Source organism: Sturnus vulgaris, chromosome Z (assembly GCF_052056855.1).
Source record: "Sturnus vulgaris isolate bStuVul1 chromosome Z, bStuVul1.hap1, whole genome shotgun sequence".
Lineage (NCBI taxonomy): Eukaryota > Metazoa > Chordata > Aves > Passeriformes > Sturnidae > Sturnus > Sturnus vulgaris.
In genome coordinates this window covers 72,583,947-72,609,563 of record NC_142283.1, presented here as the reverse complement: position 1 = coordinate 72,609,563, position 25,617 = coordinate 72,583,947, and the positions used below count along the sequence as shown (strand labels likewise).

At 52.8% G+C, this 25,617-nt stretch overlaps 3 protein-coding genes across 4 annotated transcripts in view; 1 reads left to right on the top strand and 2 right to left on the bottom strand.

The window, feature by feature from the left end:
• The window catches only part of LOC148219921 (receptor-type tyrosine-protein phosphatase T-like), a 37,328-nt gene extending 35,305 nt beyond the window's left edge, over positions 1 to 2,023 (bottom strand). For both annotated transcript variants that reach the window (XM_088156514.1, XM_088156515.1), the window contains exon 1: positions 1,888 to 2,023. In XM_088156514.1, the coding sequence (XP_088012640.1) occupies positions 1,888 to 1,948 (61 nt within the window). In that variant the 5' untranslated portion in view covers positions 1,949 to 2,023. The remainder of the gene's footprint in view (positions 1 to 1,887) is intronic.
• A 5,983-nt stretch (positions 2,024 to 8,006) lies between these two features.
• On the bottom strand, positions 8,007 to 13,727 carry LOC148219920 (AP-4 complex accessory subunit RUSC2-like). Its single transcript, XM_088156517.1, has 6 exons — positions 13,529 to 13,727; positions 12,748 to 12,853; positions 11,647 to 11,693; positions 9,376 to 10,354; positions 8,601 to 8,774; positions 8,007 to 8,282 (listed from the first exon to the last, which is right to left on the bottom strand). Exons 1-6 carry the CDS (start codon positions 13,587 to 13,589, stop codon positions 8,102 to 8,104), a joined length of 1,548 nt encoding a protein of 515 aa, XP_088012643.1. The 5' UTR covers positions 13,590 to 13,727; the 3' UTR covers positions 8,007 to 8,101.
• Positions 13,728 to 14,212: 485 nt separating this feature from the next.
• LOC148219919 (receptor-type tyrosine-protein phosphatase T-like) lies at positions 14,213 to 25,329 on the top strand. Its single transcript, XM_088156516.1, has 17 exons — positions 14,213 to 14,301; positions 14,595 to 14,737; positions 14,879 to 14,966; positions 15,539 to 15,609; positions 16,015 to 16,051; positions 16,787 to 16,884; positions 17,055 to 17,171; positions 18,301 to 18,458; positions 18,535 to 18,670; positions 19,941 to 20,090; positions 20,248 to 20,347; positions 21,621 to 21,700; positions 22,118 to 22,252; positions 22,687 to 22,812; positions 23,367 to 23,524; positions 23,799 to 23,934; positions 24,427 to 25,329. The coding sequence occupies exons 2-17, from the start codon at positions 14,651 to 14,653 to the stop codon at positions 24,499 to 24,501; spliced, it is 1,752 nt and encodes a 583-aa protein (XP_088012642.1). The 5' UTR covers positions 14,213 to 14,301; positions 14,595 to 14,650; the 3' UTR covers positions 24,502 to 25,329.
• Positions 25,330 to 25,617: the final 288 nt, after the last annotated feature.

Sequence of the window (25,617 nt, the reverse complement as noted above, 5' to 3'; positions counted from 1 at the left end):
GCTTTGCACAGAAAAAGTGCCCTAGAAGCTTTAGAAGCTTCTCCACTTGTCTCCACCTGCCCTGGGACTGTAAGGGAAGGAGAGTTCTGTACGGGTATGACATTTCAGGGAGGGAAGATGCCTTGTGAAAGCAGCACAGCAAGAGAATAAGATGACAATAGGATAAGGACACAATGCACCCTGCTGAGTGCACAGTGTCCCCGTGGTGGGGTGTGCAGAATAACAGGGCCAACCACACGTGTCAGCCACATCCTGTGCCTGTGGCTGTGCTGTTTCCTGCACTGTTCTCTGTGGCACCATGCACAGCAGGTTGTACCGTGTATCCGCCATGGAATATGCTCAGGGATCTCACCCTATTGTTCCCTCTCTCTGTCCAGCAGCTTTACCCTGCCCCACTGCCACTGTCAGCCCATTCCACCCTAGCAGGGATGGAGACACCCTCCTGCCTCCCTTGGGCCAACTTCCTTGCCCTGTCCCTCTGCAAGAGAAGGATCTTGATCCATCAGGGTGGCCCTCAGCGGAGATGCCAGGATGGGATGAGCCCACATGCTGAGGATGCAGGCAGGGCTGCTCACACTGCTGGGTGCGGCCACCACATGTTTTTGTCTTGGTTCCTGTTTTCACAAGCACCAAGGTGCAAACTCAGCAATATCATCGCTGCCACAGGCAGCCCCAGACTCCTCTGGGGATGGCTGGGTGACTGAGACCTGCAGAGTGTGACAGGAGTCTGCAGGCCTACAGGTCCCTGTTGCATCCCAATGTGCTCGACACAGACAGATCCTGGTCTTAGTGTGCGCCTTGGAAACAAAGAGGAAAGCCACAAAACACTTGGACACGGTTGCACATGCTGGCCTGGGAGGACACCTTCAGTGGGGATCTGGGCAATGGGAAGACACTTTGGGCAGGACAGTATCCTGTGTTACAGTGTCAGCCTTGTTTTTTGCATTACACTGTGCTGTGCTTACACTCTCTTCAACTTCACGGACACATTTTCCCAGGAAACAGGCTCCCGTGACAATTCTCACACAGTACAGACCCTAATGTCACTTCACATCAGCAATTACAGTTTGTGATCCCTGTGCCGTCACAGGCACTAGATCAGCTGTTTTCTCTAGCCTGCATCCACCCAGATACAGCACCACAGTGGACTAGGATGACATGCTTAGATGCTAGTTTAATGATTTTTATCACCTAGCTCCAAGGAACTTAGTTTAGAGGAATACTCCAATTCAGACAGGTACAGAACAATGCAAGGTCACAGTTCCTGGACCCACAGCTCAATTTCCAGACAGTGCAGCCTCTGGGGAGGACAAATAACACGTGAGCCTGTAAATTCCCACTGACTCTGCTGGCATCAAAGTGTGCAGCCAGTGTAGGAAGCGCTCAGCAGAACCCAGGCATGCCCTGATCCTTCCAGCACCAAGGAAGTCCATTAAAGAGCAATTCCAGAATATTATAACTCTTCTCCTCAGGCTCTCCTGGGCACGCGGGGGCTCAGCTCATGGCTTCCCTGGTCTTTGTTGGGCACCAGAACCTATCTCCTCTGTGGTGAGGACATGGCACCCTGACACTGTGCAAGGACAGATGGACACCTGCTATTTCCAGCTCCATGGAGGAACGCTACAGACTCTGCTGAGGCTTTCCCAGCACCCCAAGCTTTGCTGCCCTTCATCCCCAAACAGAACTCTGCCTAACCACACCCCAGCTGGTGGATTTGGGCCCTGGTGTGGACGTCAGACCTCTCTGGTACAGCTGCTGCATTCTGCATGCCATGAAGTTGCCAGCAGCTCTGCAAAAGGAGGACAAGAAAGCTTCTCTTGGGACACAGGAGGGGGCACTGCTTACCTTTTTCCAGGGGTTTCCTAAAACTGTTGGTAGAGGACTTACCAAGATTTTGTGCTGCCAGCAGAGGTGTGAGGAGCAGGAGAAACATCCATTGCAGGACCATGTTTGCCTGTGCTCCCAGGGCAGGATTGAGGTCTCAGCTATGCTGGCTGCCTCACTGCACACCCATCTGATTGTGAGTGGTGCAAGCACAGAAAGGAAACAGGCACGCAGAGAAATCACATATGGTGCAAAAGGCTTCCTCATTGGAGAGGGAAACTCCACCAGTGTCAGCTGTGTCTTCTTTCTCTTTCAGCTCTGTGACCCTTTTGCAATCTGGTTGTCTCTAATTTCTTGTCTAAAACCACAGTTTCTAGGTCTTCTGTCAGGAGCAGCTATTAACCACAGCTGGGCTGCCTCATCTTCCAGCACAGATCTCAGAAGGACTTGTGAGATGTTCTGGCTCATGGCTGGGCTTTAGCAGGAAGATGTGACTTCCATAGTCAGGACTGGGCTGAGAGCAGAATCTTGGTCAGAATGGACAAGAGCCCTGGAGGCCTCGAGCTCAACTGCTGTGGCACATTGTGTTGTCAAAACTTGGTGGGAGTAGGAATGGCCATGAAGGGGTGGGATGCCAGCACAGGCAGAGGGGCAGAAAAGGGACTGCAGGTGAGGCTGTCTGTGCAGCTGGAGGCTGATGGCACTGACCACAGCAGCAGACCCAACCATGAGAGCAGGTCCAGGGCAGGAGCTGCTGAATTTGTGCTTCCCCAGCCACCTCGCTGGATGTGCCTGGCCTGCATCCCAACTGACACACATAACTAAGAGAAAAACAAGCCCTCAAGTCTTCTCTGAGGCTGCAGAGAAGCTGCAGCCAGGCTGCAGTCCCCTGTGATGGCTCTCCTCTGTTGTGCTCCTCAGCAAGGACTGGTGCTCACACACCTGGGGTCAGGCTCTGCTTTCTGCTGATTTGCACACCCTGCAACACCTTTATTCAGAAGCACTGAGCAGGACAGTGCAGGATGGACCTCTCCAAGTATATTCCTCCCAGCCACCCCCAAAAACTAACCCTGAGAAAATCATGGTAGAATTCTTATTTTCTTTTTTTTCCCACCAATATAGGAGCTGCCTGGGGGTAGATACTCCTGCAGATTTTTACCTCTCAGGGACAGAGCAGGAGACTGCCCAGCCTCATTCCCTCCTAGGCTCACAAAATCAGTGTCCCTTGTCTGTGTTTCACCTCTTCCTGCAACAAAGCTGGCAGGACTAGGGGTCCCCACCTCCATGAACATGTCCTTTTATTTCCTTTGCTCAAATATGAAGCTCACCCATAGAGAGTTCAGTGTTCTCAAACATATTTGCCCTGGAAAAGGTGTCCTGGGGTTGCAAGTGCAAGACCCTGGCATGGCAAGATGGCACAGCCTGGAAGGTATCTGGGAGGTAGGTGTGCTCTGTCTCAGGTACGTGGGAGCTTTGGGGAGTGGAGGGAAGCAACTGCTGCTCTGCCTCCAGCAACAGCAGCAACTCAGAGGTCACCTCTCCCTGCCCCTTCTTGCACCTGGGCCTTTCAAGACAAAAGTTAGAGCTGCAAAAGCAAAGGGTGTCAGTAGGAATCGGTTCTTCAGTTTGCAAAAGGAGTAGAAGAATTCCATAAATTAAAACTGTCTAAAAAAAAATCACATCCCCAGTGCCACTCTGCACCACTCCCAGCAGAACAATGGCTCTCAGCTCCTATGTTACCATTATCTGGCATCTCTGAAAATCCTTCATGGCCTCAAAAGCCACGGACAAAGAGTGGCCCAAGCAGCTGTCAGGAAGCTCTCTGATCTTTACATTTCCCCTTGCTTGAGTGTAACCTGGGCTCTGGCAGGGAGGATGGAGTGGTGTTGCAAGACAGTTCTGCTTTCTCCAGAGAGTCCAGTGTCTCTGGTCACACCAGGCAAGCTGAAAGCCACACAGACAGCTGCACCCAGCAGGTCTGGCTCAGCAGGGAGGATGGGCAGGCTGGATCTCAGCAGGTGTAGGCAAGGAGCTGCATCCTGCTGCAGTGCCAGGGTCCAGGCATGCTGCCAGGAGTGCGTCCCATTTCACCAGAAACCTTGCAGGGCTCTGGCACTGGAGCCACATTTTGCAGCAATTGTGTCACCCCAGGGACGTCAGTCTGCTGTGAGGACACACTTTCCTGTCAACCCTACAGAAGTTGTGGCAGATCTGGAGTCCTTGAAGTGTTTGCAAAAGGGTTCCTGGCTGCTTCTACAGGCTGTTCTTTGCTCACTTTTTTTGTTTGCCTTATCATGAATTTATGTCTTATCCGTCTGATACTATTTTTGTCCTCTAGACATGACTTCTTCTCTTGGAAGGAGCCTCTGTGTTTTGAATAACCTCTGGCCCTGGTGGTTATTCCTGCTGTTTTGCCTCTACCTTTTGATACCAGGAGCTCTGAAGGGCTGCCTTAACTCTTGGAAGGATTGCTGGACACTGTGACCATGCTGCTTTATCTGTTTCCTCATTTCCACATATTTCCCCTTTTTGATGCTGAATTACATATCTCTGGACTTTCCAGTTCTTGGTTATTGTGCAATGTCATGGAAACAAAGCATATTATGGCTGTCACCAGCAGGCAGACCTTTCCTGGGAACATGCTTGGCCCATATTTCCTACACAGAGTTCAGTTTCCCATCTTCTTGCCAGTCTTGTGGTGCATGTGGAAAGCCACACATTTACGCCTTGCTTGGCCCTGCTTGGTGTTGCAAACCAGTCACAGAAGTGCTTGAAGACCAATAGCAGTAGCACTATGAAGGGGCACCCTGCCTCCTTCTTTCATTTGGGATTTCTGTTCCCAAAGGTATATCCATGGTGCAGAGAGTTTTGCATCCCTTCTCTGAAGCAGGGTCCCACCACCTTGGAGAAGCACAAAATGAACTGAGTTGGCAAGGACCCACATGGATTATCCAGTCCAAATTTTTACTATGCACAGGACTTCCCCAAGAGTCACACCACGTGCCTGAGAGCAATGCCCAAACTTCTTGAGCTCTGTCAGGTTTGGTGGTGTGTCCACTTCTCTGGGGAGCCTGTTCCAGTGCCCCACCACTTTCTGGCTGAAGACCCTTTTCCTAATATGCAGCCTAAATCTCCATGGACACAACTTCAGTCCATTCCTTCAGGTCTTGTCACTGGTGACTAGAGAGAAGAAACCAGTGTCTGAAAGACCTGCAGCTGGAAGTCAGTGCTTGCACCCAGCCATGCTCCTCCCCTGCATGATGCTCTCCAGGAGTGGCATCTGGTTTGCCAGTCCTCCCCTGGCATGGAGCACACGCAGCTGCTGGCACCAGACTGGCCCTGGCCCCACGAGCATCTCGGCCAGGGGAAAGGGCTGTGAAAGCCACTCATGGGCATTGCTGCCCCTGCAGCTCACTCAGAGGAGGCCTTGTGGGTTTCAGGGTACAGCTGGAGGCACTGAGGCAGACAGGGAGCCAGCAAAGGGCCCAGAGGAGGGAGTCAGTAGGGCCGGAGCCAATTTTAGTGCTGAGCCCCAGGATGGTGCCACGAGAGCAGCACAGTCCCTCCTCCAGCTGGAGGGGAACCAGGCTGTGCCCCAGTGTCAGCCCAGCCTCAGCACTGCTGGCCTGCTGCCACGAGTGGGGTCTCACTGAGCAGGGACCTGGGAAGTGTCTCCTGTGACTCCGGGCTGGAATAGAGGCAGTGCAGGGAGCTGGGCCTGAGCCCAGGCCAGGCTGCAGCTGGGCAGGCCCAAAAGCTGATTTCAGCTGGTTTGGGCTCACACACAGCTCTCAGGGGTTAATGTGAGCTTCTGTGTAGTTCTATGACCCCAAACTAGTGGCTACAAATATGCCAGAGCCACCTACATGCCCACCCCCAGCCTGGCAGCCCCTACCCATCATGGCACAGCTGCCAAATGGAAACTTGTGGGATTTCAAATGTTCAAGGATGCGGCCGAACTGGATGGGCCTTTGAGCAACTTGGTCTGGTGAGTGGCATCCCTGCCCACAGTAGTGGGGGTGGAACTTGGTGATCTTTAATGTCCCTTCCAACCCAAATCATCCTTTGATTCTATGAATTGTGCTTGTGTCACTGTCTGCTGCACACTTAGAGTCTGAGCATGGATCTGGATGCCAGGAGTGGAATAGGAAGGAAAGGCATTCCCATCTCTCTTGCAATGAGTATCAGGCCTTTCCATTGGACACAGGCATTCCAGAGTTCCTTTAGCACTGACACCCAGGACCCATGGCCAGCGCCTTTGACCTGAGGATGAGCCAGGTCCTGACCACCTGGTCAGAGAAAGTCCCAGGAGATCTGCCAGGACCCCCTAGCACTTGACACCAGCAGGGCCCCCTCTCTCAGCTGGCACATGTCTCCCAGATTGTCATGCACATCTGGACTCCCACTGCACCCTAAATCTGCCCCAGCCCTGCTGTCACCCCACGACTTTAATCCTGCCAGCACTGGGTCCCACAATCATGTGGGTCATCTCCCCAGCTTCTGTGCCATGCAGAGCGGATTCCTGTACCATGAAACTGGACTCCTTTTTGCTTCCCACATGATGAATCTCTGCTCCCAGGGTTCACCCACACGACCCAGTACCTCTTTGATAAGACCTGCTCTGAGATCTGAAAAGAAGCCATGAGCAACTGCTGAGCAGCAGGTCAGCGATATCTGCAAGGAGCAGGAGAGGACACTGCTGCTGCTCAGGTGTCATGAGACAGGCAGGACTGACTGCATCTTGGTGCTGGCCCAGAGCTGCCCCTGGCCTGGCTCTGCACCTCAAGACATGTGAGGGTCCTGGAGCAGCAGTGTCCCCAGAGGGCAGGAGCCCCCATGATAAGTATCTACAGACATCCAGTGTCTTGTCTTCCTGCTTAGCATGACCCTGACAGAGCTCATAGGCCATGTCCCCATCAGGATCCTACAGCTGACCTTCCAGGACCAGGCCACCAGCAGGGCCACCCAGTCACAGCTCCAGTACTGTCCCACACTGTCCCAATGTCCCATACACATTGCTGTATGCTTCCAGCCTTGCAGGATTCATAGGCTTCATGCCCTGTGGCCAGTTCCTTGTTGGCACAGGCTATTTGATAGCCACCAACCTGGATCTCCTTGACTTAAGTCAGATGACTCCAAAGAAGACCTCAGCAGCTGCAAGTTCCATAGCAGCAATCCCAAATCCAGCCTCTGACACCTTAACCACCCCTCTGTGCCTCCCCTGCACCCAAGGCTACCCCGGCAGGCAGCGAGCACGCAGGGAGCTGCTCAGTGTCAGTCCGCACAATGCAGGCAGCTGGAAATTCCCTTTCCTGCCCCAGGGCTGACTCAGCACCCTGAGGGGACTGTTTGCCAGCACATGGGCCCCTTCCTTGTTTTGGGCCAGCCAGAGCATGCAGGGAGAGCAGCCTGGCTCCATGAACCTTGTAAACAGCCCTGACCATTGCCCCCTCGGAGAGCTGAAACAAAGCAGCTCAGGTACAGGCCCTGGCTGCTCTCTGCTGCTCCCAGACAGAGCAGGGGTTTATACTGCTTCAGCTGTGGATTTTTTCAGCAGTTTTGATGCACTGCACATGTGCAGATCATTTGTCCACATGGATGCAACAAAGTCCAGAGCGGTGTTCTTGCAACAAAGGCGGGATTCACAAGCAGACTTCTTCCCTTCTTCCTTTGAGCTTCTGAGAGGGAAAGAGAAGAGGTGGCTCTTGGGGTTCCTAGTGGACTTGGAGGCCCCATGATTGTTTTGAGTCTAAGTTTGGAACCCCTGGAGTCTTTCCCTGTGAGTGATCCACAGCCACTGGAACTCATGGCCAGGATGTCCCAGGCTATGGGTCCCAGCCCACAACCCCACCTTCACCTTCCCATGACCCAGGAGAAGCAGATCCCAGGCTGAGATTGTGTGATGTCCTGTCTGAAACCTGCTTGGGTGTCTGCAAACAATGCACAAGGGACCCCAAACAGCCCTGCCTCCCCAAGACATGCCATCATCTGTAGTGCCCACTCCCTCCACCCATCAGGCCTGAGCTGGCAGGTCTGACTGCATGCATGGCGATGCCTGGCAATAGGAGGTGCAGCTCGCAGAAGAGCCTGGGGGGCTAAGTTGGCCTTTGGCAGCTGCACAAGGAGGAGCAAGAAGGAACCACCTACGGTTACTGTATTCTGTAATGGCAGGAAAGGTAAGAAACTAGCAAGAAGCTGTGTTTGTTCCTCTGGCAGGGTAGGCTACCCCAGAGGAGCCTCAGCAGCCCAGGGAACTGTGCTTGGCCTCCTAAACGTGTCAATAGTCCTCGTCCTCGGGGTGGGTGACGTACATGATGGGCACCAGTCCCTTCTCGGAGCCAAGGCTGCACTGCAGCCAGTCACCATCCACCTTGGAGATGACCTGCAGAATATCCCCTTTGTTGAAGCTCAGTTGTCCTGCCTCAGTGGCAATGTGATGGCAAAGAGCTTTCACCTCACTGCAGGCAGAAGGAAAGTAGGGTTAGCTCACCTCAGGACACTCACCCCACCCAGCGACCACCACAAGCCCAGAGGAGAGAGGAAAACACCCCTGCTTCCCTCCCCAGCCAGGCTCCCAGCTGTCCCCCCCCCAGCTCCCCATCACCTACAGATTGTGGAGTTGTGGTGGATGGGTGCACAAGCTGCATCACTGCCCCAAACCATCCACTGGTCCATGACTGTGAAAGGGGCCAGGCAAACTGCAACAGCTAGAGCCGTGCCACCCTCAACCCAACACATTCCAGCACCTGCAGGATTGTCCACTTGGTGTCACTCACCAGGTAGGGTGAGGAGACACCCCCCCGGCTGGTCGTGCCACAGCAGGTGCCTCGGGTGGTTCTGGATGGGGAGGCTCTGGCTCCGGGGCTGCTTCACGCCACATGCTAGCCCCAACTGTCTGGGCCACCAGCTGGAACACAGACTTGTCCAAGCTCAGCCAGCCAGAGGGCAACCTGGAGGGAGGAGACAGAAGCAGTCAGTGGCAGGAAAGTGCACCCGGGGAAACAGAGCAGCTGCTCTCATGGCAAGGTCACACCTTAAGAGGTTTGGCTTCATGCACAAAGGGCACTGCTAAGCATGGCCCAGGTCTCCAGGTGAGGAGAGCTCAAATGTAACACCACAGCCTGGACTGGGAAGGACATTTCCAGTGGTCATTTTCAGGAGCAGTATAAGGGCGTATAGAGGGAGAGGCAGTGCAGGGAGGCCTCAGCTACTGGGGGCAACTTCACGCCTCCCCCACATTTGTTGTAAGCTACAAAAGGCTTGGCTCCATGCTCTGTTCTCAACATGTGGTTTTGGGAGGGATGAGGTGATGTTGGGGCCATGTGGCAGAGTTTAGATGGCAAGGCAGTGGTAGAGCTCAGAGCCTATGAGATGGACTGAGCAAGCATATGGGAGGAATTAAGGCAGGCTGGCAGGACTGAGCAGGGTTACAGACCCTTGATGTGCCACCACGGTATACTCCAGCAGTCAGTTCTTGGCCTGTCTTGCACCCCTACTGCCACACTCCAGGTTAACCAGCCCTTCTCAGCCCCAAACCACCCCTGCCCTTACCTGTTTGATTGCCTTGGCTCTTTTTGTACCTTCCTGGACCCAAACAAGTGTCCCCACTTGATGGCTTGGCTGCCCTCTGATGCACTGGTGCTGCTGTCCTCTTGGGGGGCTGCTTCTGCTGCTGCTGCCACTCTTTGCTGAGCCTCCTTCTCCTTGCTGCGCTTCAGCTCTGTAAGCACAGAGTCTGGGGGGCTGCCCATCCAGAAGGGCCAGCTCCGTTCCTTCACCTCTTCGCCGACCACTCCCTGCTGGGGCTTTTCCAAGGGCTCTTGCAAGGCTTCAGGACTTGGCTTGCTGGCCGCCTTGGGCCTCTCCTCCAAGGTGCCCTCAGCAATGGGACAAGCCTCTGCACCCTCCACCACCCCTTCCCGGGGAGGTGGTGTCTTGTGGGTCTGCACTGACCGGGGCGCAGGATTCAAAGCCGCCTTCTTCTTCTCAGAGCGGATGAACTTGGAGCCTTCGGCTGAGCTCTCGATGTAAATCTGAGAGGTTTGCATGAGCTGGTACCACCAGCCTGCCTGCTTGTCCTTCTTCCCCTCCCACGTGCTCTCTCGCACCTTGCTCTGCTCTTCCTCCCTGTCACCTTCTCCGCAGGAGGCCCCCACTCCCTTGACCCTCTTCTCACCCACGGCTTGCTGTGGGCTGTGCCCTGGTGAGATGTCACCACCTCTGGCAGCCCCTTGGCATGTTTCAGGGGCAGTGCTGCAGCCATCAGGATCCTCACTGCTGCCCCGGGTCCGCATCAGCTGCAGGGTGGAGTGCACGGAGAGCAGCAGGTCCTGCTTCACACGCAGCAGCTCCTTTTGCTGCTGCTGCTCTTTGCCCATCTGCATCAGGTGGTGCTCAAACAGGAGGTCTAGGTTGAAGGGCAGCAGGGAGAGAGGCTGGAGCAGGAGCAGGAGCTCCTCAAAAAGAGGCTGGCACACACTGTGAGACAGGCACAAGAAGCCCACTGGCTGGTAGTGTGCCAGGATGATGTCTGTAGGAAAACAGACATTGATTAGAAGAAAACGCTCTTGCCCCCATTGTCAAGCCACCATGAAGCTGCTGAAGCCTATGAGGAAAGGAGATGGACGCCAGTTTTTGGTCACAGTGTGAGGCTCAGGCCTGGGTCAGGGAGCACCAGACGCTCTGTGACCTCTCAGCAAACTGGCCCAGACAGAGCTTTCCAGTTGTAGCTGCAGCCAGGACTTGCCTGGCAGACTATAAACCAGATGATCTCTGCCACCAAATGGAAGTAAGGTGGGGATAAAGCATTGACACATGTGAAAATTCTCTTCTTCCACTTCTGGAGATGAACAAGGAGCTGCAGATATGGCCAGTACCAGACCTCTGCAGATAGAGGTGTCAGGCACAGCTGAATACAGTCTTTTCAGCAACCTGCACTGTGAGTCTTAGCAGAGAATGAATTAGCATTTCTATCTCTAGCACTAATTGTTCACTTGATTTGACCACATCTGCACTACCCCTCTGTCCTGCTTTATTGTCAGGTCTCTTAACCAGGGAGAGAGAGGGGAATGGGATTTGTGGCCCAAGCCCAGCAAGATAATAAATCTACACCACAGACAGGACTTGCACCTTCCCTCCAACCCTTCCACTTAGTTCTCATCACCCTGACAGCTCCAGCTTTTACTCACACTTCCAGCTCTTAATGATGGCTTGGAATAGGTGCTTGTATTCTGCTTCAGAAGGCCAGGATAAGCATAGACCCTATTCTATTCTATTCTATTCTATTCTATTCTATTCTATTCTATTCTATTCTATTCTATTCTATTCTATTCTATTCTATTCTATTCTATTCTGCTATAAAACAGATACAAGTGGTAAAATGTGCTTTTTGTATGTCAGATGTTCCATTCCGTTTCTTCCTATTTTCCGTGCTTGAAAAGTTTTGAGTAACTGTGTGCAAACCTCCAGGCATACACAACTCTCGAGCACCAGGCAGGGAACATAGAAATTTGGGCAAGCTTAGATCTGATCTCCTGCAGATAGATTGAGGGATCTGCAATGATCTGGCTAGCCTTGGGTACTAGCTGCAGGAGGGAAGGAGAATGGAAGTCCAGGTTCAGGTGGAAGGAGCTGCATAGTGCTTGGACTTCCACCTGGGATTTCCCTGCTACATGGAGACTGTGTACAGCTTAGTCCTTCACCTCAGGGCAGAGAAGAGCAGCTCACACTGAGAGAGCAACAAGAGAAACACATTTCCATCCCATGTTCTATTTGTGTGCAGAGTTTGGCACCCACTGCAGCCCACAGCCTTCGGGCTCTTACCTTCGTGGTTGTAAAGGTGGTTGAACCAGAACTCCAAGGACCGGATACTGCAGGGATGGAAAATTAGCAGGGTGAGAACGAAACAGTGAAAATCTCTGAAAATTTCAGCCCATTCATCCTTGCTGTTGTGCCTCAAGAAGCGTGGCTGGAAAAGGGCATTTACAAAGCATGAGCTCGTGAACCTCAGAGAGGTCAGTGGCTCAGCCCCATCAGCATGCCCTGATCACAGACACCCAGCCTGACACCGAACTTCAAACACAGCTTTACAATGCAACTGTAACCCCAGACAACCATGTTTGCGGCAAGATTCCTCACTATTTCTGCTCCCGTGTCCTTGACAGAGCTTTGTTTTGCTGAGAAGAGGCTGCTGTGGAAGAGGCAAATGATCTACAAAACGAGACCAGTGCTGATGGCTCAGCCCAAAATATGCCAGTGTACTGTGCCAGTGGTGGAGAGCTGGGTCACCCTGTGCGTGAGAGCAGGGAAGAGCTTTTTTCCTGCCTGGAGGAGTTCTACAACATCTGGAGGTCTTGGGAACTCTGTTGCCACTGCCAGGGCTCTTGCTGACCACCAGAGAGGAGCAGGGAAACACCATCCTAGCAGTGTTTATCCCTTCACCCACAAAAACATATCGCTGCCTTCCTCTGTTAAACACAGCAGAATGTGCATGCTCCTTATCCAAACTAGAAGGGCCAGTCTGGAGTCCTGGACCAGGGCAGTTTCTCCTTCAGAGCCTCATGCCTTGGGATCCACTGCAGCTCCAGGAACAGTGCTTTAAAGAGGAATTTCCAAGAGTAATTAATGCATATATTATGTCTAACCTCATATGAAACTGGACAGGCAGAGTTTTCTCACCTCATGTTTTGGGGCTAAAACAGACTGACCCTGTTCTTCAGTTGCTACAGCCACTCATTCTTAGTCCTGACCTGGAAGGAGTTCCCTGAGGCTTACAGCTTCTCCCTTCCCTTGCCTAATTCTGGGCAAGGCTTCCCATATTCCTGAGTTCCTTTCATGGTCAACTGTTCGTGCCTGCAGTCAAGGACCAACAGGTGCTGCCAGCCCTGGACAGGGACATGCAGCCACCCCAGGGGTCCTGCTTACTTGAGGAGGCCGAAGATGAACGCGTTGAACCTCATGGTGTGGTTGGTGAGCTCTGTGTACTGACTGATCTTGCTGTAGAGGCTGTGCAGCAACTTTGTAGAGGGGCCTATGGAGAGAAGCAAATTGTTGAGATTAGTTGTGGTGAGAAAAGCCAAAACTGCCCACAGGATGGAGCAGCAAGGCAAGACAGATGTTGTCTGGGTGTCCATGTCTGTGTGCATTGCCTCTCCACCATGCCACGTGAGCTCACTCCATACCAGCACTTAGACTACACATGGGAGATGGGCTGTGATCCATCCCAGACCACCACTCCAAAACTCTGGGACAGTTTCCTAACCACAAGGACCTGCCTCCCACACTCCAGTGACAATCACAGCCATTGGCTTAAAATCAGCATGTAAAGAGAATATTGTAGTGTGTGCCTATAATTTGGGGTGTCTGCAATCACAGAGATAACCACAGAGCTGAAGATTTGCCATAATCAGGCAATGAGGCTTCCCAGTATGACACAGAAACCAATGTGGAATGAATTCTGTCGATGTTTTTTTCCCCTTTTTTTATTGGTTTGGCCTGTTAGGGGAGAATTTACAAATTTCAGGGGAAATGACAATAAATACTTGGGCAGAATAGCCGAGTGTCTCTCTCTTCTTGCTAGAGATGGTCAATGTGCACCCTGTTGCAGGCAGGAAAACGGGTGTTTTGCACTCCCATCCTCAGAGCCAACCTCCCCCAGCACCTCAGAACCACAACTACCACAGGCACTGCTGCACAACATCCATACCTAACTGGGTGGATGCCTCCACCACGCTCCAGGGGATGTTCCTCCTCTGGCCAATGATCATGTCCAGGACGTAAGCCTTGAGCCCATCACTCAGGATGTCCCGGACAGCGGGGCACAGGTATTTCAGGATGAGATGCCCCACATTGGGGCTCACAGAGCTGTTCCCAAGTTTGGCCTAATGGACAACAGGCAGCAGGGAGAGTGTTGGTAAGTGTTTTCAAGGTACACATGCATGCAAACAGTTCAGCCCCACTTGCCTACTACAAACACCCAGCAAACAACATCCAGGGTCTTTGCTTTCACTCCTGATGCTTCATATACCAGTTCTGGATTGCTCTCTGCAAGCTCTTGCCCAGGTTGGGAAGAGGCAGTAACTTTAAAAAAGACTATCCTAGCTTGGGGAGAGGATACCCAATTAGAAAGGATGCCTGGTTCTCCCAAAAGGGATAACAAGGCTCTCCTTCTGGAGGAAGAAAAGAGTTGGGGATATTCCTGCTGCTGTAGATTTTTTTGTGGCTAATTTTGGAGCAGGAAGCACTAAGCCACATAGAACTACCAGCACTAAAAGAAACACTTAATTCAGTGACATGTAAACATCTAACTCCTAGGAATTACTATAAATAAAAGATGAGGGCAAAATCAATGGCCAGAGCCCCTCAATCTCTCTGTTCTGCTGGTCTGTGCACCTAACTTGCTGTTTTGCAGGCTAAAGCACAACAGTTCAAAAGCCTCGGAGAACAACAGCACTATACCCCTGAGAGGATGTAAAAAAGGTGAAGTATGAGCAAGGGCCCTGTGTGCCTTGTCTGGCCAGGCTTTCTGTTAAAAGCACAGGCAGGATGACTGCAGGTCCCACAAGTTCCTTGCAGGAACAAGGTGATCAGAGCTGGCTGGCACAGGGAAAGGGACTCCTCCCTGGAGAAGGGATCTGTGTGGGGAGGGACAGTCTAAGGTTTGGAGAAGTCCTGGCTGCTGCAATGCCATCTCTGTGCCAGCTGCAGAGTTCCAGGACTGGCCAGTTTAGCACCAGTTGGATGCTGAAGTCCTGTCCTTGTGGTCTCTGCAGATGGAGGCAAGACAAACACACAGATCCCGGTGGAGGAACTGCTGGAGACTCTGAAGATGTTTAAGAGGGAAGAAATAGAGGCAGAGCAGACAGATGATGAATCAGTCAACAGGCATGGTGCTGGGCTTCTTAGAGAATATCAGGTCTGGTTTAGCTTTGCTTTCCCAGCTGGCTGCACCGCCCACCCCTCAGCCCTTCCCGGCGTGTGTGATGCACTTAGCCTTGGCCAGCCCCAGGATACGTCCCAGTGCTGATGTATTCTGGCTTGTTTTCTTCCTCTGCAGCAATTGTCCTCCACTTTGTTGCACCCCTGCAACGCTGGGAAGGAGCTATGTAATCAAAACAAGAACCGCTACAAGAGCATCATCCCATGTAAGCAGAGCTCTCCAGGGATTGGCTCAGGCTCTTGGAGCTGGCTGGGCTAGCACGGGATGCTGGGCTGGTGTACGTGCCCCTCCAGCACTTCAGAAATACTGAGCTACTGCTCTCATCCTCCATGGCCACTGAAACCCGGATGGATTTCTGCCCCCACTCTTTTATATCCTGTTGGAGCATCCTTGTTCTGCTCTTCAAATCCTCCTGCAAATTCCTGTTCCTGATGCTAGTCATTGCTGAACACTGTCATGTCCCATCCAGAGGAAGGTATTTGTGGGAAAGTGGAAGGAGTGAGCCAATTTCTTTCAAACTTTAAAGCTCCTCTGGGCCCCACATGGTGTGTACATTTGGCTATTTCATAATCTTCCCTAAAACTCCATTGCACTTCCTGCTGCGCATTGTCACCCCTTGTGTCATCAGCTGTTCTTTAACCATGAACATGTCCTGAGGCCTGGGGTGCTGCCGAGAAGACAACAGACAATCACAGACTTTAATGAATTACACCTTCCCCCTTAACCAGTGTCTCTGTCGCTGTCCTAAAGCATCAGTCCACCTCCCTTCTCTTTCAGATGATCACTGCCGTGTGGTGCTGCAGCCCTCTGACACCGGGAATGGCTACATCAATGCCAGTTATGTGGATGTAGGTAGTGAGGAGTTGTCACCCTGGGAAGGATAGGAAAGGTGCCTGGCTGTGCTGGGTGAGGACAGTCCTGGGGCTCACATGGGGGCCCTGAGGTCTGGCACTTTTTGCCCTTAAGCTGTCAGGTCTTGGGATGTCACTTCCCCTGAATCCTCTCTGAGCTGCCTGGAATACTCTGGGTTTGTGTGCAGCTCTCATCTCTAACAAAAAGGGACCCACGTGAGGGGGCAGGAACGGAGATGCAGCCCCTGGGTACCCACTGTCTGTGCTGGCCAGGAGAGGTGCTGTGGGACACACTGTGCTGAGAGTTCTGGGCTTTGGTGGCTGGAGGATGGATGCTTTATTTCATTCCCTGTTAAACATTGAGTTCATATGATCAGAGCTGTTTTAATCTCTCCCCTGCAGACCTACCGAAGTCCTCGCTTCTTCATTGCAGCTCAAGGTAGGTGCTCCCAAACCTCATCCTCAGGAGATGCCATTCTCTGCCCTGAACAATCTGAGCAATGGGGAACTGGAATAGCAGCCAGGGAGCTGTGAATAGCTCCCTCCAAGTCCCTGCATCTCCAGGGCCTCTGTCCTGATCAGTTGTTAGAGCTGCTGCAGGGCATGGAAGGTCTCAGTGGTAGCTTGACAGCAGCTGGAGCTGGTGTCTGCACTGCCCAGGATGAGGACATGGTCCTACCATCCCAAGCCAAGTTTGTTGCCTTTGGCAGCTGGCATGACAGGCACAATCCTGCAAATGCCTGGCATGTCTGCACCCAGTGCACTCAGATACAGTCTCCTCCCAATAGTGCAAAGCCTGGCTGGGTTTGCCTGCTCTGTGCAGCATGCAGTGAGGAGGTCTTGGCTTTTTGTAGAGCTGCAGAAATGCTCTTTGGCAAATAGGGCCCCAAACATGGGAGCAGGTCACAGTCATCAAGGGTGTGCATGCAGGAGCCCCTAAAGCAGCAGTGAATCCCTGACATATCCTGGGCTCATCTTCTCTCCCTTCTCCTTGTCCTAATTTCTAACATGATGATGAAGCTGATGTGGCCAGCACCCCTGTCAGGGCTGATGTCCCCTGGCTGTCCCTCTGTGTCTGGGCAGAGGAAAGCCTGGCAATGTCCAAATTGTGCCTGGGAACACACCCCCATGGCTTGGACACTGGCACAGAGTTCTCCTCTTCCTTCTTCCCTAGGCCCCTTGGCTGGGACAGTGGTGGATTTCTGGCACATGGTCTGGCAGGAGAAGACCTCAGTCATTGTGATGCTGACGGGCTTAGTGGAGCAGAACAAGGTAGAGAAAACCTCTCAGCCCATGCTCAGCTTGGGCATTGCCAGAGCCCAGAGTTCCACACCTGCTGTGCTCCCAGTGCAGCTGTCAGTGGGGACAGGGAGCAGCTCTGCACCCTGCAATGCTCTCCTTGTGAGTTTGCCTGTGCCCAGAGATGTCACTGCTATTGACAGATCAAGTGTGAGCAGTATTGGCCAGAGCAGGAGCAGGTCTACGGCGACTTCACCGTGACACTCAACAACACCTGGACCACCACAGGCCTTGTCAAACGCATCTTCTGCCTGCAGAAGGTAAGCCTGGCATGGAGTTGAGCTGGGAATGCAGGATGTGTTTGTGTTCCAGCAGCTGGTGGGAGCTGTCAGACATGGGCCCTGTGGGGAGCCCTGCCTGGACTCCAGCACAAGGAGGTTTGGTGTTAGCACGTTGCTATAAATGGAATCCATGCCAGGCCATCAGTCCCAGGTTTCTGTGCCAGGCAAAGGCAGGCAGGCAGCTCCAGTGGTCACCTGGATGATGAGTGTGGAATGGCGTTGCACATGGGAATATTGTAGATTCTTGAGGGGCTGGGTGAGGTGCAGATAAAGGGTATGAAAGTAGATAAAGAGTGTAAAATGGAATCTCTGCACATCCCATCCAGGATGATGGGACAGGTGCCTGCCTGTCACCTCAATCAATCTGCAGAAGGTCCACACTGACGCTCCCTAGTCACTTATAGTCCTAAATCTGGACAGGTGGTTTATGGTTTAAGATAACCTACATAAGGTCATTTCCCAAGTTGTGTGTTCCTGCTGAAGTTACATCTCAGATAAAGGGCAGAAACTGAAGGAGCTGCAAGGAGGGAAAACAGGTAGGGTATAAAGAAATTGCAGTGATGCATATTTCTGTCCTTTCTTGTCTTGCCCAGAGCAATATGTAGCTGAAATGTAAAGCTCCAAGAGCACCTGATGGTGAGCTGTAGCATTAGCTCATGCCAAGTGAATGTGATGTTTAGGGAAAATCAGAATGGGCTGGTAACAAGTGTCTACATTCACGTTAGTGTAGTAACAGCCTTAGGATATGTCTTTTCTGGGCAAGCCAGGCCTTTTTGATGACTACAGAAATACCCTAGGCTGTGATTTTTATTGTTTTCCTCTGGGGCACAAGCTGCTATTCCTGCTTTGTGTTCACTGTTCAGAGCACGGTGAAGCAGAGAACAAAACTGATTGTGTTGCTGTGTGATGGATGAATCTGCCCTTTACTGTCTGAGGAGCTACAGTGGTGCAGTCCTTATGGTGTGGGTGCTGGAGGGAGCAATCTGTGCTGGTGGCCCTCTGAAATGGTTTTCTCCTCTGCTCCCACCTTGTTGGCATGCGGCCACTTCGCACAAGTTTCCTGGTCGCTTCCATCTCCCTGTTGGCAGCCACGTCTCCCTTTTTGCAGGCAGGCTGTGCTCTCCCAAGAGCAGTGGAGCAGTTTCACTACCTGCTGTGGCCGGACCACGGGGTGCCCAGAAACGCGTCCCAGCTCCTGTGCTTGGTGGAGGTGGTGAACAAGAGGGTGTTGGAAGCACCTGCTGGACCCGTGCTGGTGCACTGCAGGTGCCGGCTGGGGCTGTTTGGGTGCTGGGGCACAGCCAGCAGGGGCAGCACTGACCCGCAGTTTTTGTGTCCTCAGTGCCGGGATCGGGCGCACGGGCACCTTCATCGCCCTGGACTTCCTCCTGAAGATGGGGAAGGCTGAGGGGAAGGTGGATGTGTTTCACTGCGTGCAGCAGCTGCGGGAGCAGCGAGTCAGCATGGTGCAGACCAAGGTGAGGAGAGGTATTTGCTCCTTCCACACCTCGGACTGCAGATCCAGTTCCACCTATGGGAGTCTACACAGGCAGGTGGCCAGAACAACCACAAAACCATGGCTGAAATGGCAAGAGTAAATTAATTTCATTGCCTCGCTAGCTGGAGGATCCCAGGTTGTAACACATAGAAGTGGGAACACCAGCACCATCAGGCTCAGTCCATCCTGGGGGACAGTGGATCTGCTCTTTTCACCCATTTAAAAAGGCCTGTGCACATGTAGTTTACCAGCTGGGCTGTGATCTCCTCTGTGTTTTTATGATCTCTGGTGTTTGATCTCTCTCACCACAGGGAGCTCTACCATCTCCACGACAATTGCCTCCAGGTCTCTGTAAATGCCTACGCTCTTTCTACATAGATTCTACTCCCCAAAGCAGACAGAGGATAAACAACAGTAGGCTGTTTATCCACAATACGTTGTATCCACATTGTGTACATCTCACACTGTCATTTTCCAGGCCTTGGTATTCCCAGCAGGAAGGCCACTTGACAGAATCCACCATGCTCCTTCTGAATGAAAAGCCATTCTTCTGCTTTTAGCCCTTTGCTGTCAACACCACCCTTCCCAGGGATGTGGCATGCAAAGCCTTATTAGTCATGCTGTTCTTGATCTAGCCACAGGGACTAGGGCTACCAGGAGACTGAAGGATCTTTTTTCAATGCTGTGTCCAAATCTAGTTGGGATCTGCATTTCCCTGACACTCTCTGAGGTATCAGGAGTATTTGCATGCATCTGTCACCCGGATACAGAAGGGCTGTCTTGTAGACAAGGATAATGAATGAGAGTCCACCTGTGCCTGAGGCTTTCAGGATGTCTGCCCTCCTGGCATCTCCTGTAGGCAGTGGTGGGACTGTGTCCCCATGATCTGCTTAGTGCTGGCTTCCTTTAGAGGAAACTAGGTTGGGCTGGACCAACCAGCTGCTTGTACAAGGTCTAATTAGTCCACAGGTTTTCTGGGCTGCCTTCTCCAGAGCAGAGATCTGGTCGGAGAGGGAGTCTTAAAGCTCAGGAAGATGATCTTGTCTGGGTTTCTGCAGTTGCTGGCTGTGTCCCAAAGCAGGGCTGCCTGCAGTGAGAAGTATCAGGGATCCTCAGGCATCCGCAGCAGGAAGGTGAAGGATGAACCTGGCTCATTTCTGGCAGTGTTTGCTGACAGCTGGTGATCTGGAGCTGCAGGGCTCCTCCTGGAGTGGCTCCAGACTGTGCAGCTGACCCGTGTCCTCACACAGGAGCAGTACAGCTTTCTGTACGAGGCGCTGCTCGAAGGCTTGCTCTGCGGCAACACCGGGGTCCCAGTGGAGAGCATCACCACCCTTGTCCACTCCCTTCGAGAGGATGCGACCACGGGCCACAACAGAGTCCTAGAGAAGGAGTTCAAGGTATCACCAGGAGTCTGGTGCTCTGAGGGCTCATCTGTGATGCCAACCCCCTCCCAGCTCCCCTCCCCTTCAGTGGGATGGAGGATCATTCTCTGGAGTGGCTCAAGAAGGTGAGATGCTGACAGGCAGGACTGACTTGGGTGAATCATCCCTACAGGCCCTGCAGAGATTTTCTGAGTTGTTCCAGCTCCTGCCATGCAGAGAAGCAGAAAAACCCAGAAACCAACGCAAGAACCGCAAGCCAGGGATCCTGCCAGGTAACACTGGCAGGGCTGGGTAGTCTTGGTTTGAAAGACAGGTGTCTGCCAAGAAAGGCAGGAACCTCTTTTTTTAAAATGGAGAATGTAAACCCCCTCCCTCCAAATCATTATCATTTTGAAATTAAGGGGCTCTCAGGCAAAGATATGGGAATAGGAATAACAGTTTTTTACTAGGAAAACTAAAATAGAAATACAGTATTACAAAGAACAAACCCGAAAGTACTGACAGAGTCAGAATACAACCTGACACCCTGTCAGTCAGGGTGTTGGTAGCAGTCCCATTAAATGGTGGCTGCAGGAGTGACAGATGCAGTTCAGTTGAAGCAGTGTTCCTCTAGAAGGGTGCAGTTTTCCTCTGAAGGTCCAGCGATGATGTGGAAAGGTCTGGTTTTCCTCTGGAATCCAGTGGAAAAAAGGGTGCCTTGGTGTTCCAGATGTAAGTTTTTATCAAGGTAGGAAAGGCTTGGCTCCTCCCCCTGGCTGGAGCATCTCCCAATGGGATGATGTAATTTTATCAATCACTCAGTGGGACCCAATGGGATGATGTAATGTTATCACTCATGCAGTAGGACTCCATGGCCCATTAACAGACGATATCTTCCTGGAGGAAGGATGGGTTGTGGAAAAGATAAAGATGACTGTCCCACCTGGTTTTATCAGATGGCCCATCAAGAGAGGATATCTCCCACAGAGATAAGGATCACTACCACACCTGGTTTCAGCAGATGGTGATAGAATACATACTTTTAGTCACATCCTGTATTGCAACCTAAGACAAGCCTCTTGCTCTAAAACCCAGTGCCTGACAGCAGCATGGGGGGAACGATGCTGTCCTGCTGCTGCCCTCCCCAGCACATGACACTGGCTGAGGTTCTGCTCAAAGTCCAGTCATTGTTTTCTGCTTAGTAGATAATAAATACAGATTAGGCTGGTTCCTTCGGAGCCTGTTGGAGGTGCATGAGATAAATATGTACCTGGGATAAATATGTCCCTGGTCTAAACTTTCCCAGTGAATCTCAGATGAGGCACATCAGGGAACAGTGAGGAGGGTGGATCTGCTGTGCTCCCAACCAAGGGGTTTTGGACATCCCACATCAGGGTGCCCTGAGCTGTCACAGCCATGGATGTGGTGGTGCCTGTCCATTCAGTTCTCTCCAACCCATGCTGCAGGAAGCTATGTTGACTGTACCTGTTGCAGGGAATGTCCCCTGCCTCTCTGCAGGGACACACTGACCCATCATTTCCCTGTCTCTGCTCCTTGGCTCTGCAGCGGATTCCTGCCGGCCCATCCTGATGTCCTCGGTGAACGCAGACGGCTCTCCAGCTTACATCAACGCCGTGTTCGCCAGCGTAAGGCTCAGCGCCGGCAGAGCGGGAGCTGCTCGGGGCAGCGGGGACCCTCCTGCGTGCCCCTGCTCAGGGCCAGGCAGAGCATCCCGGGCCGGGCTGAGGTGTCCCAGCCCTCGGGCTCCTGCACAGTGACTGCTGGCCCTGCTGCCAGGAGATGGCCCCCGCGATCGCGATCGGCGGAGCCCTGGCTGTGCCGGCAGCGCAGCAGCGAGTGCCGGACACAGCCCGCTGGGAGCTGAGCCCGGCTGTGATGAGCCGAGAGGGCAGCGGGGCGCAAACTTGGGCTGCTCTGAGCAGGGCTGGGGTGGCCGTGCCTTGTCCATCTCAGCAGGGCTGTAGGGAGCCGTTCCCGCTGTGGGAAGGGCTCTCGGGGACTGTGGGACTCTCCCCCCACATGCAGAGCCGTGTGTTTTGCAGACGTACACCGAGGAGGAGAGAATCATCATCACCCAGCTGCCTTTCCCCACCACGCTGGTGGATTTCTGGGCTCTGGTCTGGGATTACACCTGCACATCGGTAGTTGTGCTGAACCAACTCCAGGAGCTGGACAAGGTTAGCAGCCCAAGCACAGCTCTCCCCTGTCCTGGTTCCCTTCGGGGCAGAGCAGTGTGATTTCTGCCTTTGCCCCTGCATGTCTCTTACCATGAGAGCCCTGCTTGCCCCAGGACCTACTGCAAGCTTGTGGGACTCCCCCTGGGAGAGCCCTGAGGACAGTCCTGCACCACAGCACCACAGCAGTGGGCTGTCCTCGGTCTCACTCAAGTGAGCATCCCTCAGGTTTTGTTTACCCCTACCCAGGAGTCCTCTCTGGTGGAATGTTATTTTCTGGCTGCAGCACTGGGTTGGTGCCCAGCAAGTGTCTGGCAAAGCCATGTGGACGTGGCTTATAGGTGATGGGCTGGTGTGAGCCACCCATGTGAGGTGCTGAGCTCTGCCCTGCGTGCAGGTGGGGGCCATGTGTGATCATGTACCTTTGCCCTCCCCAGACATATGTGCAGTTCTGGCCCACCGAGGGCGAAGATGACTATGGCCGTTTCCATGTCCAGCTGATCTCAGAGGAGCCTGGGGCTGGCTTCACAACCTGGACACTTGTCCTCAGCAACAGGCAGCAGGTGGGCCCTTTGCTCAGAGATGGCAAACTCCTTTGAGAAGAACCTTTGCAAGAGCTGGGAGTCAATAGGCTTTAATTTGGGGTCAAAGTCACAGCTAGAGAGGGCAGAGGGATCTGGTGGGGTCGTGGCAGGGCACTGGTCAGAGCAGAGTCTTTTGCCTTGGGAGAGAGGCTAATCCCAGGAAAGTGAGGCTGCAGGCAGAGGTACAATTCAGATGTTTTTGTGTGCCTTTCCAACTGGAGGACAGCAGCTGTGAATGGAGTTCATGCAACTCAGTGTTTCATGGAAAGGGAACTATTACAGGCAGCTGGACACAGGACTGGTCTGAGCCGCACCTGGTGCTCAGCTCTTCTCTTCTGCTCTGTCCATCTGCCGGTCTCAGAGCACTTGGTGGAGAAGAGTAAAATCTGGAGTGGCATGTCCCATTGTGGAGCTGCTCCCTTGATCCAGTGTGCATGGCTGAGCCAGAACTGGCATGCACTGTCCCTCCCCTTCCCTCCATGAAGCCAATGGGTCTCTGCTCTGCCTAACCCACTGTCTTTCTTCCCCACTAGCCCAAGAAATCTGCACTGGAAATCCAGTTACATCAACTGACAGACTGGCCCATGCAGCAGCGTCTTCCCCCACACCCTGACACCATCATCAGCTTGCTAGGGAAGGTGGAGACGCACCATCGGCAGAGCCAAGATGGACATATCCTTGTCACCTGCTGGTGAGTCATGTCTCCTGGAGGAGCAGCCATGGCACAGAGCTGGACACAGCTCAGGCTGTGTCAGGGAAATTGGTCACAGTTTCATCTTGGGTGAATGTATGGATATGAATTGAGCTATGGTAAGGGAGGAAGGCTTCCCTGTGGAGGCTGGTTAGGCGTGGGATCTGTGGCCAAGATCATCCTGAGAGTGTGGGGGTCTAGGGGGACACCTCTGAGGCTCAGCCCTGCCACCTGATCCCAGATCAAATGAAGCTCCCCCTGGCCTCCTTCACAGGGATGGAGCCAGCCGGAGTGGGATCTTCTGTGCTGCTGGTTTCCTGTGCGAGCAGATCCAAAGCGAGGGCATGGTGGATGTATCCCAGGCTGTGAGGATGCTGAAGAGACGACGGAGACAGTTCATTAAAGATGTGGTAGGTGCTGACTTCAAACGCAGCTGAGGTGGCAATAGCAGAACAAGAGCCATGTCTTGGATTGCCCCAGTAGCTGCCCTAGCCCCTCTGTGCTCAGATCATCCTGAGGCTGGGTGCAGATGAGATCTTTGAAAACCCCATTTTCTGCTGCTGGGACATACCCACTCCCTCAGTGGCAGGTTCTGCAGAAGTGAATGGTTAGCAAACATCCTGTGTGATGAGTGGCCCCTTTCTGGTCCACCTGGCTGCTCAATGCTTTGTACCATGGAGGTTGTCTCTCCTGACAAAATCAGCTGGCTCCTGTGTTGGTGTAATCCAGCTGTCCAGCTCCTGGAGCACATGCCTGGATTCTCAGCAGGAGAAGGTGAACTCCAGCTGGGAGAAGAGGGTGTTCTCGACCTGTGTCTGACATGCTCTGAGTCAGGAAGCTGTTGGAGACCAATGCTGAGGTGTTGGTCCAGCAGAATCTCATGTGTATCCTTTTATCCACAGGAACAGTATGGGCTTTGCTATGAACTAGCCCTCAGTTACTTGAATTCGTTTGAAACCTATGGAAATTTCAAATAGGGGCATGACCACAGCCTAACTCTGGAAGAGATTTCAACTCCCCAGAACGCTTAATCAGTAACAGTGCAAGCAAGAGGAAACAAAGGGATGTGCATGACGCCAAGATACTTCACTCCCCTGACAAATCACCCCAAGGGTCCTCTGTGGCTGGAGAACACAGGCTGGACTGTCTCCAAATTTTGGCCAGATGTTGAAATGGGAACCTGACCTCTGCCCAGCATTTGTTCAGGAACTTATCTGGAATCACAGCCTGAGTATGCAGACCTGAGCAGAGACACCAGGACTGCACCTATCCTTCCTTACCAAGGATGAAGAGAACAGCTGTCCCATCCAGGTTCCCTTGTCCCCTCAGGTAGCCCCAAGAGAAAGTGGGGTAGCACTTTCTGTGGGGTAGCACCCATACTGTGTTTGGTCAGGGAAGTCTCAAACTGCTGTAAGATCCATGGAGCTCAGGAGCACAGGATATTTGTCCTACTTTGGTAAAAGCATTGAAGCCCAAAGTCAACAAGAGCCGAGAATGGGACAACACATGGTCCTGCAGGGACCTTCAAACCCCACACAATCTCTTTCTGGGGCTGCATCTTCCTGGTGCTGCTCCAAGTGCCATTGCCCTACCAGCTCCATAGAGGCTCTCTCATCAGCCTGTGTGGCTGCACCGTGGCAATCCCAGCTTATAGTGGCTCAGCGTGAATATCCTGGATGTGCTTCAAGCAGCAGCACAGAGACAGGTTCTGCCTCTGCTGCACAAACGCAGGAAACTTCAGAGCCAGGAGTGACCCCATGGCTCTCTGTCCTGTGTCTCACCAATAAAGGCCATGGTGGTGGTCACCTCTGATCGTTGCTTTTCTTCCAGGTTTGACCTGGCACAGGGGCCACAAGGGAGCTGAAAGCACAGAGACACCACAGCATGGGCACAGAATAGACTCTTGGCTAAGATGTGTGTTGATGGGTGATCCATCACCCTCGATGGATTCCCACCACACATCTGCTCCAAACTCACATTAGAGCTGTCCAGCTCAGCTCTAATCTAAGGAGGTCAGAAAAGCTGTCAGGCACCACTTGGGGAATATGGGGTCACAGCAGCCCTGCTTGTGGCTCCCCTCAGCAAGGCACAGT